The following is a 17,656-nucleotide window of genomic DNA, read 5'->3' on the forward strand; positions in this document are numbered from 1 at the left end:
ATCGCTGATGTGGGTTAGGGTTTCTGAGGAGGTGACAGTTGCCGTCATCGTGGGCGAGAACGAGAGAGAGAAGACAAGAAAAGATAGGAGATGGAAGATATAACTAAGAGGATATGGAGTTAGGTGAGATTCGTGTAGGTGGATTTTCTGTGAGGTTTGAAGAGGAAGAGGAAGAGACTAGAGAGAAGAGGAAGAGCAAGAGCAACGAATGAGAAGAAAACAAAAACTAAGTGAAGGATGGGCAATAGACTGTCAATAGGGAGTTTTTATAGGGGGTATTTGTGATTTGATTTCAAAATGGGAATATTATTGAATAAATTAGTTGCGCCAGGGGCAAAGCTGCCAATTTCCCAAAAGAATTTTACATGGGGTGCCTGATGTTTACAAAATCTGGGCTTATCTTTTCTGGCCCCAGCTGTCCTCCTGGACATCAGTTGGGTTGTTGTTTGCTCTTGGGCCTCTCAGTTAACCGTAAGCCTATATAGAAATTAAAAAAAGTCTGCTGATTTGTATCTGGTTTCAAGAATCTATCCACGTTGTAAACCAAAGGAGAAAGAGACCCTAAAACTTAAGTAACGCGATTTTATTCAATTTATTCCATTTTTTTGATAAATTTTTTCTCAGGTGAAGAAAACAAAAATGTAACGCGTTACAAGAGTGGTATACAGTAGAAAAACATAAACGACACAGCAAAATATTACGAGTACATGTAGGAGGAAGAGAAATAAACAAACACTACATTCTTGGGAGAATAGGCTCTTTCATTCAAATTCAGTTCCCAAATGACATTGGTAACATACCAATTTAAGGACTTATCATAATTAAAGACTCTGCATCATCCTACTAATACATAAAACTAACTCACTAATTAATACATGAGCTTATTAAAAAAGAGAATAAGAAAAGTCTCAATATAATAACAAATTAAAACTTCTTGAATGCAATGATCAAGCATATTTGGTTTAGTTCTCCAACAGTACAAAATGAGGCACTGCAGACAGATTATGATAATTTGTGAAGGCGATAGGAAGGAATAGCAATTAGACGTTTTGCCCTTGCAACCGTTATGCCAAACACCTCAGTCATGTCCAATTCTTCTGGCAACATGTTATTCGGAAGTTCCCAATCAAAACAATGGACAAGTTGTGCCAACATTAACTGGACCACCATAAGGCCTAACTGAATTCCTGGGCAACGTCTTCGGCCAGAGCCAAATGGGATAAGCTGAAAGTGATTTCCTCTAACATCAACATCGCTACCCTCAAATCTTTCTGGTATGAACTCCTCTGCATCGGTCCAAGCACTCGGGTCTCTCCCGATTGCCCACGCATTTATGATAACGCGCGATTTTTTGGTTATGTGGTAGCCATTGACGGTGCAGTCTTCAGTGGCAGCATGAGGAACCAACAATGGCGCAACTGGGTGTAGCCTCATGGTTTCCTTCACTACCATGCTCAAATAGTCCAATTTCCCCAAGTCAGATTCCTCCACCATTCTCCCCAATCCAACAACATCTTCTAGCTCCTTTTGGACTTTCTTCATTGCCTTTGGATGCCTCATAAGCTCGGACAGTGCCCACTCGACCGTAACTGATGATGTGTCAATGGAGCCCACCAACATATCCTGCAAGGAAATTTGCCATTTTTTCACGTAATGTGGTGTAGAAGACATAGTCGAAACTATATACGCATGATAAATAACAAAAGGGACATGTATAACAGATCAATTGAAACAAAATTACACATAATAAATGGTTCAGATTTACAATCTTAAACTTTGACATGTTAAATTGTCTCAAAGAAATGATTTCGTTTTACTTCGAGTAATGCTAGAATAAGAATTAAAATGATGCAACGATTTGGTGTTTAGTGCCACCATGCCTATATGTCTAAGTTTTTGTGTATACTAACAAATATTATGGCTTTGATATGAGGGCGTTCGATTCGGTATTCAGATTGTTCAGATCCCATGAAGGCCACCATGACATCAACAAAGTCTTTAGTCCTTTCTCCCTCGTTAGATTGAATATGCTCGTCAATGACCTTCTCAAAGAAGGTATCAAACGCCTTGTTAACAGACTTCATCCGCTTCGTGAAACCTTGGAGGTCGAAGGGAGCTATAAAAGGAATGTAATCACCCAAGTTAGCGGCGCCTATCAATTGGACAACCTCTTCGATCACAGATCTGAAACCCCTCGCATCAAACTCCTCATCCCTATACATCTTCCCAAGCACCATCCGGCAGCTCATGACCACGCTGAGAGATGAGACATTGTCACTCAGATCAACAGCGACACGTCCATTATCGGCAGTGGCTCGAATAGACTCAACACAGAGAGCAATCGCGTCTCTCCTCATGGACTTGAAGGAGTTGATTTTGTGGTTGCTGAGCAACTCAAGGGTGCACATCTTCCTCGTGTCGCGCCAATATGCACCATATTCAGAGAAAACCAAGCTCCTTTGCCCAAAAGAGATGAGCTTTGCTCCTTCATGTGGTGGCCTACTTGCAAAAACAAGGTCGTGTGTTTTGAGGAACAGCTCGGCAGCTTGTGGAGATGAGACAACAATGGTGTGCATAAGGCCTAATCGCATGTACATGATGTCGCCGTATTTTTGGGCCAGCCGATGAAGATCCTTGTTGGGGAACTTCCCTAGCAAGTGAAGGCTACCAAAAATGGGAAACCCTCTTGGACCAGGAGGTAACATCTTCTTCTTGTTCTTCCACCATGCTTGCAGGATATAAACAAGGGCAAGCAACCCAATTGTTGCCCAAATCCAAACCATTGCTCTTTGAGGATGAGCTCAAATGGTTGACTAGTTGAGTGTGTCTAAGAAGAGAGAAGTCTCTCTATGCTCTTCTCTGTATACTTAGTCTCGTTGTGTTTAATGAATGAGGATGCGTGGAAGATCCAAACATCACACGCTTCTTCATCTACGACCATACATAAAATATCCCAAGGCACCATTTCAAATGAAGCATCAAGATTGAATCGTACATGCCAGAATGCAATAGCTACCCTACCACAAACTTAAGTTGGTCCTTATCCAATAATTCTATTCTATTATGGAGCAATACAGTATACATAGCGTTTTTGTTCTGCCTTTATCTGTGTCTTTTTCGCATCTCATAATTTTCTCTTTAGAAGAGACAAAGGCCACAGGTCAATCCGTAGTCCATAGTAACAAAGGCCATTGTTCTTTCGTGGCCAAACCACGGATCATGTCATCGTGTTTGTTACATGGTGTACCTATTACACTTCTTGACTGCATAGTTCAGGAAAAACTTTCATGTGTTTGATAAATTATGTTTTTTTTTCTTTCAAAATTAAATATTTCTTTTACCAACGGAAGAGAGGAAACTCAATTTTAAGACCTTTTCGTGGAACTAGTTGATTTTCTGCTTTTAATAGACTAAAGAAAAAAAAAAGGGTACGTAAAAACATGAATCATGTGCGCAAGAGTAGATAAATGCTTTCGTTCATGAATCATGTGCGCAAGAGGAGGTAGCATTTTTAGGCCATCAATTACATAACGAAGAGCATTTGCACCTGAATGTTACATGATCATGAGATGCAAGTGTAAGAAATTAAAAAGAAAATTTTATCCTAAGACTACAAAAAAATTTGAAATATGTTTTTAGTTCAATTGAAATTCTATGATTGTTTTGCTTTTTCCTTTTTGTTAATTAGAGAGTGGGGAATCGAATTTGAAACTACTTTCAACATTGGAATGAAAAATACCACTAGACCAATAGCTAATCAGTAAAAACCATGTTTGTCTTTTTTGGGTCTGTAAAAACCATATGTTTGTTGTCTTTTCAATAACAAGTATTATTGTATTGTGGTTTTGTTATGGGTGAGTGTAAACCATGTTTGAATCTAGGGTTTGCTTTGAATTGCTATTTCAATCAACATAAACAAATGAGTGTTTAAGTGGTTTATTTATTTATTGTTTTTTCAGGATTCTCCTTATGAAAAAGATTGTTCCTATAAGACAATGTCACCTAAAAGAAAAAGAATCAAAAAAATCTACCATGAAAACATAATATCCAAGTCAAATGATGGAGAACTCGTCAATGTAATTACTTTATCTTTAAAATGTAATTTTCAATTTGCCATTGTTTTTCTTTTAACAATTTAAAGGAGTTATTCATATGTGAAAATTAAAAGAATTCCCCCTTTCTTTCAACACTTTGTGCCAGTTACAGTCGCGCTTATCTAAGGACCTAAAAATGAGGTCCTGTGAGGACCTATTTAATGAAGGCCCTTAGATTAATCCACACTCATGGCCCCAATTTTACACAAACTCTAATTATTCTAATCCAAAAAAAAAAAACAAGAAAAAACAAATAGGGATTAAAGTATGTTCAATCTATGCCTTCTTTCTTCCCAACGACACCCAACCATCGTCTTTCTCCCCTCATCGCTTTTCTCTCCAGCTCTTTATCATTCTTCTGGAACACACACACAAGATGGTCTATCTTCACGCCACCACAGTACCATCCCAAGGGCAGAACCATGAATTTATATTGGGGTGGGCTAATTTTATTTTTATATTCAGCTTCTATGTTATAATATATCCTTCTTCAAATATTCTAGTGAAAATTTTTATAAGCCAAACAAGTTCATTCATTTTCCAACATTAACACAAATAAATACATATAAAATAGACAAAAGAATACATATTGTCAAGCATCACGCAAATATTTACGGTAATAAAAATATAAGAAAATTATAAGTATATTCAAATTAGATATGTCAGTGACATTGACAGATTGGCATGGAATCGTGAGATTCAATTGAAATTTAAGTTCAATTTGTCTATTTGACTTACTTTTAAAACTAAACCACAAAAACCAAAGACATAAAAAATAAAAATGAATATTTAGAAAAAATAATGGTGTGGGTTAACTGGTCATATTCGACCCGTCCGTCATATGTACAAAAGAGATCAGACCAAAAAATTGTCTTCCATATCTAGAGGAAATCCCAGATCTTTGCAAGATCAGGTGGATCATTTGCTTAGTGAAGTAACTAAGATTGCCAAACTTGTCTCTCTTAAAGTTAGACTTGTTTTCAGAAAATATTTTGTGAGGGAAAATGAAAACGATCCACCAAACGTGTATTTGCTGAAAATCAGGAAACGAAAACAGAAAATTGGCTCTAAAAACATTATCGAACGGGCCCTAAACGTGTCTATTCGACTTTGGCCCTTTGTATATTTTCAAATGGAGTGGTCCTACCAGCCTCTTTTTTTTTTCTTTTTTTCTTTCTGTTGTTGGTAAGAATAGTGTCTCGTCCCACGCCCAAAATCAGAGTTTGAATCTCGCCAATTAAAAAAAAATTTAAAAAAAGCTATATATCATCAATCGAACTCCTCTTCAATTCAAGTTTATTCAACACCAAAAGAATGTCTTCAAGCTTGGAAACTGGCTTTTATAGGTGCTCAAAACCCTAGCTGAGAATTGAAAGTAAAACAAAAATACGAAATCCCCAAATTTATAAAAAAACAAAACTTGCGATCCTCGGGTATATATGTATTAGTATGGAGCATCTACAATGAAGCGATATGATCATTATTTTCAGTCAGTCACAGAGCTAGCTTTCATTTCTTGAAAAGGAGAGCAATACAGATTTATCAATGGGAGAGCAAAACATATTGATCAACGGGTGCCAACAATATAAATTTTTCAATATTTTCCTCACAATTACACAAATCTTGATGTTTTTTTACATGAAATACTGGAATTTGGAGGCACAGCCATTTCATGCCGAAGTGGGCGGCCTGAAGTGTGGTTCCACCTGTTTCCAGTCCAGATATTTTTCAATCATCCTTTCGATTCTTGGTCGCTATAATTGCCAACGTTCTTCACTCATGGAGCTTCTTCTGATCATAATTTTGATCACAAGCGAGAGAGATATAAAACAACAAATATATATGATCACAAGCGAGAGAGATAAGAGTTACTGGGGAAGTAAGAGACTACTAATGGAGCTTCTGATGAAGACTTTGATTTGCCTTTGGATTCCTTTGACGCTTTCACTCCAGAAGAGCCTCCAGCATCATCGAAAACCCGTTGTGATGACAACGAGGGCATGAAGCAATTCCAAAAAGCTGAGAAGAAAGCCATTAATCAGTCTATTCAAATTTTGCCTCTCTCTTGTATTCGAAAAAACAGTTCCTCAGGTAGTTTTTTAGCAGAGAAAAGTATAGCTGAGAGAGTTTTGTAGAGGGCCAAAGATTAAAGATGAGATAACTGTGTGTTTGATGAGAATCAAGTTAAGACGGTACTTCATTTTTGTAGTGGGATTTTGTTGACTACATCGAACTTGGAGGACAAGTAATCAAGCAAGTCATCAGATGGTTGTGTCCATTTTCTTGGTATTGTGTGTGCTTTGACTCCTTTGTATACGACCAAAAAGATTGTAACTTGCATCATGCCACGTTTTGTTTCCATAAATCAAAGATTACCCAGCTAACATGTTTAGCCACCCAATCGTTACTACAAATTTTTGTCTAGTTGACGACTGTTAGTTTCTTTGTTAAACGGTTGGGTTAATTGTGTTAGGAAGCTGCAGCCATCAGCTAAAGCATATATTGATTTTTTTCAAAGAGACATCGGCATGGTTAGTGCTCTTTCCTATTCTTTTGGTGAAAAGAAAAAAAATGATTAAAATTGTAAAGCCAACGGGAGAGAAAGTGACATAGCGAGAAAGCTTGCGAACCAAGGGAAGACAATGCATGCACCTGATTAATCACTATCATGTTGGTTGCCCCAGTCTAAAGTCTTTGGTCATGTCAGTCCTCTAATTTTCTTTTCATCATTTGGACGAAATCAATCAATTTAAACCCAACTGAAGAGAGACAGGAAGGAAGACATGCCCGCATGCAGTATTAGTTTTCACCACACAATTAGCATGGCTTTTGATTATTTTCTTTAATAAGGTTGAGAAGCAGTTTATCAAACAAGTAATTGACCTACTAAACCCTGACAATACTTAAGAATAGGGTTCTAGTTAATTGGAGTTATAGTTTATGACATTTTATTATGAGAGCTTCACTAACATACCCAAAATGGGAGCTGAATTTATAAAAAAAACCCACATCGAATGCACTTTAGAAACACACCCAAAAAACATTTATTATATAACAAATTGGTATTGAAGTTCCTATATATTACAAGACTGCCACTGATATGCCCAACAGAAAAAAAACTCAAAAGACACCCAAAACCAACCCAGCCCAAATTTATAAACAAGCCCAAACATTTTGACCATCTAAAAAACTATAACTTTTGTCCAAAACAAAAGAACACGGTAACTCAACTTCCAACACGCCCATTTATCAACTTCTCTGCAAAACGTTGCTTCGTTCACCTTCATCAAAGCGTCTTCATCTTCAATCAGGCAGAAACTCCATAACCACCACCAAGCACCAACCCCAAGCACCAAGAACAAATACCACATAGTGACCTCCGCCTACAAAACCAAGAGAAAAGTTCAGAGAACGATATCAACACGAAAACGCTTCAAAAGTAAGACATTTACAACACCGAACTTACTGTAATGTTGATAAATTGATATAGAGTTCCAGTCTAGGGTAATAACAGTATTTTAGATTCGAATCAAGGACAAAATCTTGAAACTATATTGGATTTTCATTATTGAACTTATTGCATAGGACTATAAAATAGTCAATTTTCAACAACTCAAAAAAGAAAGAGACATTTAATCATATACCCATTCTTAACACTGCTAGTTTACTGTCATATTGATTAATGATTGCAAAATTCCAGTATAGGGTAATAACACTGCTTGTTTCCTCTAAAATCCTATTTCGAATGCATGTCTACCACTGTAAAGTTCCAGTATATGGTAATAACACTACTTGTTTCCTATAAAATCTTATTTTGAATGCTTGTCTACCACTATAAAGTTCCGGTACATGGTAATAACACTACTTGTTCCCTATGAAATCCTATTTCTAATGCATGTCTACCATTGTAAAGTTCTAGTGTAGGGTAATAACACTGATAGATTCCTCTGCTTGTTTCCTATGAATTCCTATTTCTAATGCATGTCTACCATTATAAAGTTCTAGTATAGGGTAATAACACTGCTAGATTCCTCCGAAATCCTATTGCTAATAAATGTCTGCTCCCTGTAAAGTTCCAGTATAGGGTAATAACACTGCTAGTTTCTTATAAAATCTGGTTTCTAATGCATGTCTGCCACTATAAAGTTCCAGTATATGGTAATAACACTGCTTGTTTCCTATGAAATCCTATTTCTAATTCATGTCTGTAAAGTTCCAATATAAGGTAATAACACTGCTACCTAACAGCAAATTATAGTCAACTCAAAAACCAATAGTGCATAAACAGAAAAAACACGAATATAGTCAAATTCAATTGAAAAAACATACCTCAATTAATATGATAACCGAATCAAATATCACAAATTTGTAACCACATCTCAAACCAAAACACAAGAGCAAATCCACAACCAAACCGAATATGAAATCAATCCAAATTATAAACAAAAAGAAACTAAAATCACAATTTAAAACTCAAATGAATATCTAAATACAAATTAGAACGAAATTAGAAAATCCAACAGCTTACCTCTAAATCGGCAATAACAAAAATAAACATATAAAATCAAGAAGAATTGGATCTACAATTGCACATACATAAACACCAAAATCTAGGGTGCATTGATTAATTTCCAAAACTCCAAAATCTATCCTAACCACATACATAAACAGCTAGAGCATGAAAAGTAAATGAAGTTTCATACCTTGATCGACAGAAACAGTCGCCGGAGTCGCCGAAAACGACGTTGGAAAACTCAAAATCCACAGACCTTTCCGAGCTCGTAATGGAGTCGTGAGTGGCTGATGTGGCTGTGCTTTAGCCCAGACTTGATCGTCGGCTCTGGCCGGTCCTTTTCTGACCGGTCTCACGACTGGCTGTGGCCGGAGCACCAAGATCGCTGGAGAGAGACGAGAGCGAATGGAGAGAGACGAGAGAGAGCGCGCCCAAAATTTTTCAAAAAAACTAATTTAATACTAAATGGGTAATAAAGGTATTTCATTTATCTAATTAAATTAAAAAAGGTAACAGCTGTCAGTTTTTGGTTTTTTTTGGGTGTGTTTATATATATTGAATGGTATAGGGTATATTTATAGTTTTATGTCTAGGAATAGATATTTCACTAAATTTCTATTTTATTATTCTTAAGGAGTTGAATTCCGATTACGGATTATTCTTGAACCCCATAAGACCTAAAATAACGTTCACCTTTATGACATGCTTATTTATCCAGAATCGGAATCAAAATAAGGAGTTGAATTCCGATTACGGATTACTTATGTGTTTATTAACCATTGAGAATGGAAACACAAGTAGGGCCCCACACAATATCATCATGAAATTAGACTCTTGTGTTGGAAGGGGTATTCTAATTGTTGGAGAAACAATCCATTAGGAGTTACCCTTACACCCTTAAACTATTTCTAAAATTCGGAGTTTGACCATATATTTTAACCCAACAAAAATACTATTAAAATAGGGAGTTGATTTTCCCACTCCCCTTTTGTTCACTTACACTCCCTTTTGTTTTTTTAATATTTTTTAATCAATTTTGTTCTTTTTTATTCTTTCTCTTTCCTATTCTACCCTTACCCTATATTATTTCTTTCTACTTGACTTTTATATTATTTCTTTTATTTTATACTTTTTTTAGGACCTTTCCTATCGAGAGGGGTGATAGTATTCTAAACTCACACACACTATACAGATGCTAGGACTTGAACCTCAAACCTTTCCTAGGGGGGGCAATTGCTCCACACACTAGTGGGTCTTTCACATTTCTTTATACTTAATTTTCCTACTTGTACTCCCTTTTTCAATATTTTTTTCCTTTCTTCGAGTAAGAAATAATTAACACTATATATAGCCCGATCAAGACCTGATTTATATTTCTCCAGACAACGGAGAAAGTGATGAAGATGAGAAAATTCAGGTCAAGAGATGCCTAGGTAGCTACATGTGGTAACATGAGATGAGATCATAAAAGTTTATATATATTAGGCACCAACATTAGCTTGCAGGAACCATTTAATAAAGTATATAGCCTAGGTGTCTATTCGACCATGTCCTTTTGTTATATTTTCAAATGGTGTGGTTCCTACATACCAGCCTTCCTCCCTTTTTTTTTTTTTTTTTGGGTTTGACTAAGAATACTTTTCCCCACACCCAAAATCAGAGTTTGAATCTTTCCTCCTTATTTAGAATAGCTTTTATAAGGAAAGAAAAAACTATCTATCCTTAATAATCAAACTCCTTCTCAGTCAAACTCCTCCTTAATTAAATTCATACTCTCCCAATTACGGATTACATATACCATTAGTCCTTTGATTCGCTAGAATGAGAATAATCAACAACAAATAGGCTATAAGCCTTAATTAGAGCATCTCCAAATGAGATGTCAAATTACCACGTGGACATGAAATAACAAAAAATAAAGGTTAAAGTTACTCCAACTGAATAGTCAAATCATACGTGGATTTAAAGGCTAGCTGGAAGAGATATGTCAAAAATAACATATCCAAAAGCTTGATGTCAAATATTACTTTAATTATTTTTTAATCTTGGACCCCTCTATCATTTACTCTATTTTAAAACTTTAAGCATCATATGAACCCCATTTCTTTTTAAAATATAATGAAATAATATGATATTTGGCATTTTAAGTGTAGTTCCTTTTACTAAATGTCAAATTGCCACATAACCATCAAATTCAAATTTAACATTTTGTATTTGACATCTCCCTTGGAAATTGATTCCTATGATATACCAAGTTGATTAAGAGAGAGAGAGAGAGAGCATGCGAGAAATTTATCCTTCGACATAGTCAACATGTAAAATATGTATACACTAAAGTAGAAAAGTAAAGCAAAAATACGAAATCTCCCAAATTTAGAAAAAAAGAAAACAGAACTTTGTGATCCTCGGGTATATGATGAAAGATGTACTTTGGGTTCCTTACAACTAGGTCCTGAAGAACATGTCTCACGGTTCTGCATAAGATTTATTATTTAAGTAGATGTAGCAGCGTGACTGACCTTCTGGTATAAATGGTTGGATGCTGTTCTAATTCTATCAACGAAGTCTTTATTTCCAATTAGTTATTTAGTTGATTTTTTCTTGTTCAAGTTGGTTGGTTTGTGTTTAAAACAATTGAAAGTACTGGTTCAAAATTGACTAGTTTCTTTTCTAGTTTATTTATACTTCTCCTTTTATAATAGGTTCTAAGTTCGAATTGTCACTCCCAGTTACTAATGGGTATGTGAGTTGCTATGTTGTCCAATATATTTATAATGAGAAAGAAATGACACTCTGTCCATTAACTTGGAGGCCAAGCAACATTTGAAGACATCATCTGATATATCGATGGTTCTGTGCACTTTCATATAATAGACTTGGCCTCTTTGACCAGATATCATAATTAACAAAGGCATGTTGAAAAATCTCAAAGTTAACAATAAAGCAAGACATTGTGTTTAGCTTATTTTATTTGTTAACCTTGACTAAATCAATAGACATATTTTTGTGTTTCTTAATTCTAAAAATAATTAATTCGAGAAGCAGTAAAAAAAAAAGGTCTAGATCAGGACCTGCTAATATTTAAAGAAAACTCTATGAATTTCCAAGGCGGCTCTCTCAGCCGACGTTTCAGGTTTGTGGGCCTTTTCTTTTTCTCTTTTTTCCTGTCAAAGTAAGAAATGAGAGGGAATTTTATCACACACACTGTCAAGTGTGCAAATTAAAATCATTTTCTATTAAACGGATATTTTAACAATCAAATGCGTCTGCTTTCATGTCTAAAATATCTGTTTAATAGAAAATAATTTTGAGAGGGAGTTTTATCACACACCGCCAAGTCTGCAAATCAAAATTATTTTTTATTAGACTAGACTCCGTTTGTGTGATGAGATCATAAAATGTAAATATATATTTAGGCATCAATATTCAATATTAGCTTGCAGACCAAGAAAAGCAGAGGGATCGGTTAATAAAGTATAGGGGCGAATTTAAACACTAATTAATTGACAATACTAAAAACTCTTCTAAACATATGCCAATAATAATAATAAAAAGACACCTTTTTTAAATTTAAAAAAAAAAGTTTAGGGATAAGGGAGGCTATCCCATCTCAGGATCAGGGCATACCAAAGCCTCTTTGAGGACTTGGAGTCTTAGCCCCTTTTTTTGTTTTTATAAATTATCCACCAAGAGAAATTTTCGGTAGCTGAACTCGAACTTAAACCTTGATAGCGAAGAGTACAATCTTTTCCAACTCAACCAACCCTTGTCGGCTAGAGAGGCGATTTCTTTAGTTGCTTAGCGAAGTAGAAATGGACGGCCAATGACAAAATGTTTAAGATAATTGAATAGTGTGATAAATGTGCGTGACTTTGTTGATTGACCTGCACGGCAAGATGTATGAATTCAGGTTCTGTCGACTTTGACAAGTACTTGACACTTGAGAGCGACAGATTATATAGGAAGGGAGACTGAAGTTGATGACCTTTATAAAGGTGTGAATTCCAACAAGGCTCTCTCAGGTGACATGATGATATTCTGGGTTCAAAGGTAATTAATGAGAGATGAGCTTGCATGCAGACCAAGGTAGAAGAAAGGCACTTATTTAACTATTAACATCATGCATAAGATGCCGGCATGATGCTGAACTGATGTGAGACCATTAGATTAGAGATGTGATTAAAGTTTAAATAGGCTTCATTTGACAATTAAACTTAGGGCTCGTTTGAGAGTGATTTTAGATAGACCAATAATTTATTTAAGTTGTTTTAAGTAATTTTATGAAAAAGCGCATCCTCATAATTGTTTAAAATCACTTTTAAAGCAATTATATGGAGAATCAAGTAATAGGTGCTTCTTCCTATAAGTGATTCTACTCAATGAAAGTCCCCAAAGCAACTGCTGCACGCAACGCAAGGTTCTAATTTTTTTTCAAAGCGCCTCACCATGCTTATTCAATTTGCTTTTAATGACCAACCTCAAAAGTCCGTCGTTTTGAGCCTGACTTTATTTAAAAAAAACAATTAAAAAAAGGAACCGCACCCCCAAATTATAGAATAGTACAGATGTACCACCTCAGCGTATGATACTCCCATTCAAATTTCAACATGTGTTCATTTTTAAAAAGAAATTAATTACTTTATTACACCTAGACTTACTTAACTTTTATCTTTTAAAATAAAATTAGAAAAATCTTTTAAAATAAAATTAAAGAATTTTCCAACCCTCCATCTCCAACTCAAACCTGCGCCACCCCTCTCCCTTGCTCTTCCTGTCGACCCCTTGCATTTCTGAAGCTACTCCATGCTCAAATTCCTAGGGTGGTGTCTGTAGCACCTTTCAGAGTATACTTCAACTCAATCCACATCGGTTGTGCCTTCCATTGATTTTGTGTTGCAGAGTGAGAGTGTACTAGAGGGTGTGTTGGTAGCAAATTCAATGGTGCAAGTGCGCAAATATGTGTTGTATTTGGGATTTTGTGGATGCTGGGCTGTGCCCAAGTAACCCAAGGTGCTGCCATTGTGATCAGAGCGCATCAATTGGAGGACAATCTTCTTCAATTTGATTTGGCTAATAAAAGACTTGGGTTCAAAATCGGATTCTAAGGTCAATTGTCTACTGAGCATTCGATTTTGAAGAGGAAGAGCAAGGATAGGGGTGGCACAGGTTGGGGGTGATGGGTGTTTGGGTTGGGGACGAAGGGTTGGAAAATTCTTTCTTTCTTTCTTTTTTATTTTAAAAGATAAAAGTTAAGTAAGTCCAGGTATAATAAAGTAATTAATTTCTTTTTAAAAATGGACACATGTCGAAATTTGAATGGGAGTATCATACGCTGACGTGGTACATCCGTACTATTCTATAATTCCTCCTCTTTATCCGACTCCACATCCACCCAACCCCTTAATTTCCAAATTAGTTCACACTCCCACTCCCTCTCAAACTTGAACGATTATTATTCCTTCTGATTAGGCGATTATAGGAGAGAAAGGATTTTTTTTTTTCCCCGAAATATTATGATCAATTTTTCTGTCTAGTGAATTCTTTTTTATTGTTTTAATATTTTGTTCATGTAGATTATAATTAAGGAAAACTTTTTCTTTTTCTTTTTCTTTTTCTTTTTTCTTCTGTAAAATCTTTTTCACTTTAATTAATTTTGAAAATAACCCTATAAAAAAATTTAATTTTTCTTTCTAGAATTTATAAAAGTAGAATGTTTTGGAATTATTTTTTTTTCTTTGAGAGAAGCAAAGATAGAGTCAATATGCACGATGTAATCTCATATTGGAATTCCAACCCAAAAAAATCTCATACTAGAATTAATTCTATTGTTTATACGATTTTCTAATAGTTCTCATATTAGACTCATATTATTTCTAATATAAGTTCTTTGTTGAAAAAAATTTAATAACTTTTACACGTTGACCCATAGGGATTAAAATCTTGGATCAGCTACTGCATCCATCCATCCATGTTCGTGTTCTTTTCCTCAAAATTAACTTGAGAAAAGAAACTTGCTAACAGATTATTGATGTGTTAAATTAAAATTTTATAAAATTCTAATTAAACAATCCGTAAGGATCATTATTCAACTTCACATTTTCTTATTATCATTCTTGAACAAAGAGAAAAGTGAAAAATCACGCTAAGAATTTGAGATATATTCTAACACAAACATCAAACCAGAATCTAAACAATACAAAATGAAGATGTTAAAATCATCCAACTCCGCCCAATTCCAGCTTCAAATTGCAACTCATGAGTATCTTGCAACTCAGAGAGTAGTACGTTTCAGAGAAAGCGAGAGTACGTAGCCTTCTTTGATCGATCTCGGGTTCATTAATTAGTGACGCAATTAATTACAACCGAGAGAGATATGAATTTTGGGGAAAGTAAGAAACCACTATGGGAGCTCCCGATGATGATGATGAGGATGATTTTGATTTGCCTTTTTTGGAGTCCTTTGAAGAAGGCTCTTTGCTGCAGCTGCCTCCCGCATCATCAGAGACCTGCTGTGACGATGAGCAAGGAAAGAAGCAATTGAGAAAACCTGAGCAAATGGCCATTCTTTTTTATTAAAAGGGTGAATGAAAAGCAAAGAGAGACGAGAGCTAGGCTTGTGCTGGTTTCTTTAGCTGAGGCTACTTTCTTACAACAAAGTAGAAATGGATGGCTGGCCAACAAAGATAAGAGTTTGCTATAAGATTAAGGGGAATGCTAGCATGGTCGTTGAATATTTATAGTGGGATGGGATGGATAGAAATGTGACGTTTCTTAATTAACTTGCAGGGCAAGAAGGATTTGAAGGTTCTGTAGACACTAGGCTGCTTTAACCAGACAAAACAATCTATGACGACAAATTATGTTGGAAAATGTGATTCAAAGTCATAAAATTAACAACTATGACGAGATAGAATTAAAAACTACCCTTCTGCCAACTATTAAACATGGCTCAAAGTCAGAGATGAGTCAGTACCCCTCAAAGTTAACTCCACCGAATTTCACTAAATTTATGTCGACGCGCATGCTTATACTATTTTTTTTTTTTTTTTTTTTTTAAAACCTAAAACTTTAACTTGGGATTATTTTCAACAATATTAAGACTATATACGATTATTTATTTTTTTTAAAACGATAGTATATTATTGACGAGCAAATCAAAGTACAAAGTAATTATGTGCCAAATATTAGTAAATCTTCTCCAATGATCAAACACAGCAACATGTTGAATTGATCTAGAGAGAATCACGCACAACTCAAACAACTCAATTCAACAACCAGAAGCACATGTACTCAAACATACAATAGAAATCCACAGCGTCAACGGCAGAAATGGCAAATCCATATCGAAAGCCAAAAGCTAAAAAGAAATAAAAATCCTAAATAGAAAACAAATCACAGCAAACTCCTAAAGAGTTTATGAAAATTGTTTGTGAAGGAGTATGAAAATTTTAAAAGGGCATGTGAAAATCAATTATGGTGTTGACCGTAGTTTAGGCATCAGTACCTAATGTTCCACTTAAAAAAAAAAAAAAAAAAAACTAAAAACTAAAAAGCATTTTAGGCATCGGTGGGTATAATAAACGATGCTAAAATGACATTAAAGGCAACGTCATAGAAAGCCAAATATTTGTGGTCCTTTATAAAATCTAGTGGATAGTCTTATTATTCATGTAACCTTCTCTAATGCTGAAAAGGAAAAAAAAATGTTTACTTCTCAATTATTGTTTCTGTGAACTTCCAGGAAGCCATATCGAACTTCTGTGACTCGGTCAAAAGAAAATTATATATATATATATATATATATATGGAGGCCACGCAATGAAATAAAGTGTAGAATCTTATTTGTAATATTCCAATATGTGTGTTGTTGTGGGAGATGAGAAGCTTGGAGAGCAAGGAAAAATGCACTTCCAAGTTGACGACGCTGATATTTTAAGAATCAAATGTCATCAACTATGATTTTTAAATGCCACGTGGTTCACCTTTGCTCGATTAGTAGGTGGCCTCTCGACAACGGAGAAAGTGATGAAGATAAGAAAATTGAGGTCAATGGTCAAGAGATTATAAAATGTCAATATATTTAGGCACCAACAGCGTGCAGAGCAAGAAGAGGGACTAGTAGTTACTAAAGCATATGCATGTGTCTATTCGACCATGATGTTCTTTTGTATATTTTCAAATGGTGTGGTTCCTATCATAGTTTCTTCTTTTTCTTTTCTTTTCTTTTTTTTCGTTTTGGTTTGGCCACAACACATTGTTGGTAAGAATAATTTTCCCATGCCCAAAACCATAGTTCGAATTTTACCATTGCATTTGGCATACCTTAATAAATAAATAAAATTAGATATCCTCTCCGTATCAAAAATTTCAAGGAATAATCACCCATATAAATAAGCAGCTCACGACGGATTTATTTTTATAAGGACGAAGAAATACACAGTTCAAAGGTAATTAATGAGAGATGAGCTTGTGGACCAACGAAGAAATTAATAATCCACTTAATTAACAACATGCATGAGTGAGATGAACTATTCAACTTTACACATGTTCTTAATATTATACTTCTCCAAAGAGGAACTGAAAAATCACGCTAATAATTTGAAATATATTACATCAAATCAAACCCAAAATCTAATAAACAATACAAAACAATGAACAGAACCACTCAAGAACAGTAGACAGATTCAATGAATATTCCAGCTGCAAATCATCATCCCACTTCTATTTCCTTCCATGCACGTGTTATATATTTTGTGAATTAATCATCATTCCTTTCTTAGCTTCAGTGAGCCACAGGCTTCTTAGAGTCAAACAATATGGGTAGAATATTTTCAGATATATTTCATTCTCCGAAAGGAGGTATTTATAATACAGGTTACAAACCCTAGTAGGGTTTAATTAGGAAATAAGTGGAATCCTAATTACATAATATCTATACAAAAGGAAAAATAAATAAAACCCAAATAGAATAGGATATATTCTACTCGTCAACACTCCCCCTCAAGTTGGAGCAAAAACGTCACGCATGCTCAACTTGTCAAGCGAGTTG

At 35.1% G+C, this 17,656-nt stretch overlaps 1 protein-coding gene across 1 annotated transcript; it reads right to left on the reverse strand.

Moving 5' to 3' along the window:
• Window positions 1-834: 834 nt before the first annotated feature.
• On the reverse strand, window positions 835-2,890 carry LOC110746724 (cytochrome P450 71AU50-like). Its single transcript, XM_088249687.1, has 2 exons — window positions 1,911-2,890; window positions 835-1,623 (listed from the first exon to the last, which is right to left on the reverse strand). The coding sequence occupies exons 1-2, from the start codon at window positions 2,781-2,783 to the stop codon at window positions 1,003-1,005; spliced, it is 1,494 nt and encodes a 497-aa protein (XP_088105813.1). The 5' UTR covers window positions 2,784-2,890; the 3' UTR covers window positions 835-1,002.
• Between the last annotated feature and the right edge of the window lie 14,766 nt (window positions 2,891-17,656).

Source organism: Prunus avium, chromosome 2 (genome assembly GCF_965620075.1).
Source record: "Prunus avium chromosome 2, drPruAviu1.hap1.1, whole genome shotgun sequence".
Lineage (NCBI taxonomy): Eukaryota > Viridiplantae > Streptophyta > Magnoliopsida > Rosales > Rosaceae > Prunus > Prunus avium.

Coding starts and splice junctions, on each gene's coding strand:
- LOC110746724 (XM_088249687.1), bottom strand. CDS start 2,783: ATGGTTTGGATTTGGGCAACAATTGGGTTGCTTGCCCTTGTTTATATC. Junction 1,624..1,910: donor ATATCAAAGCCATAATATTT/GTTAGTATACAC, acceptor ATTTCCTTGCAG/GATATGTTGGTGGGCTCCAT.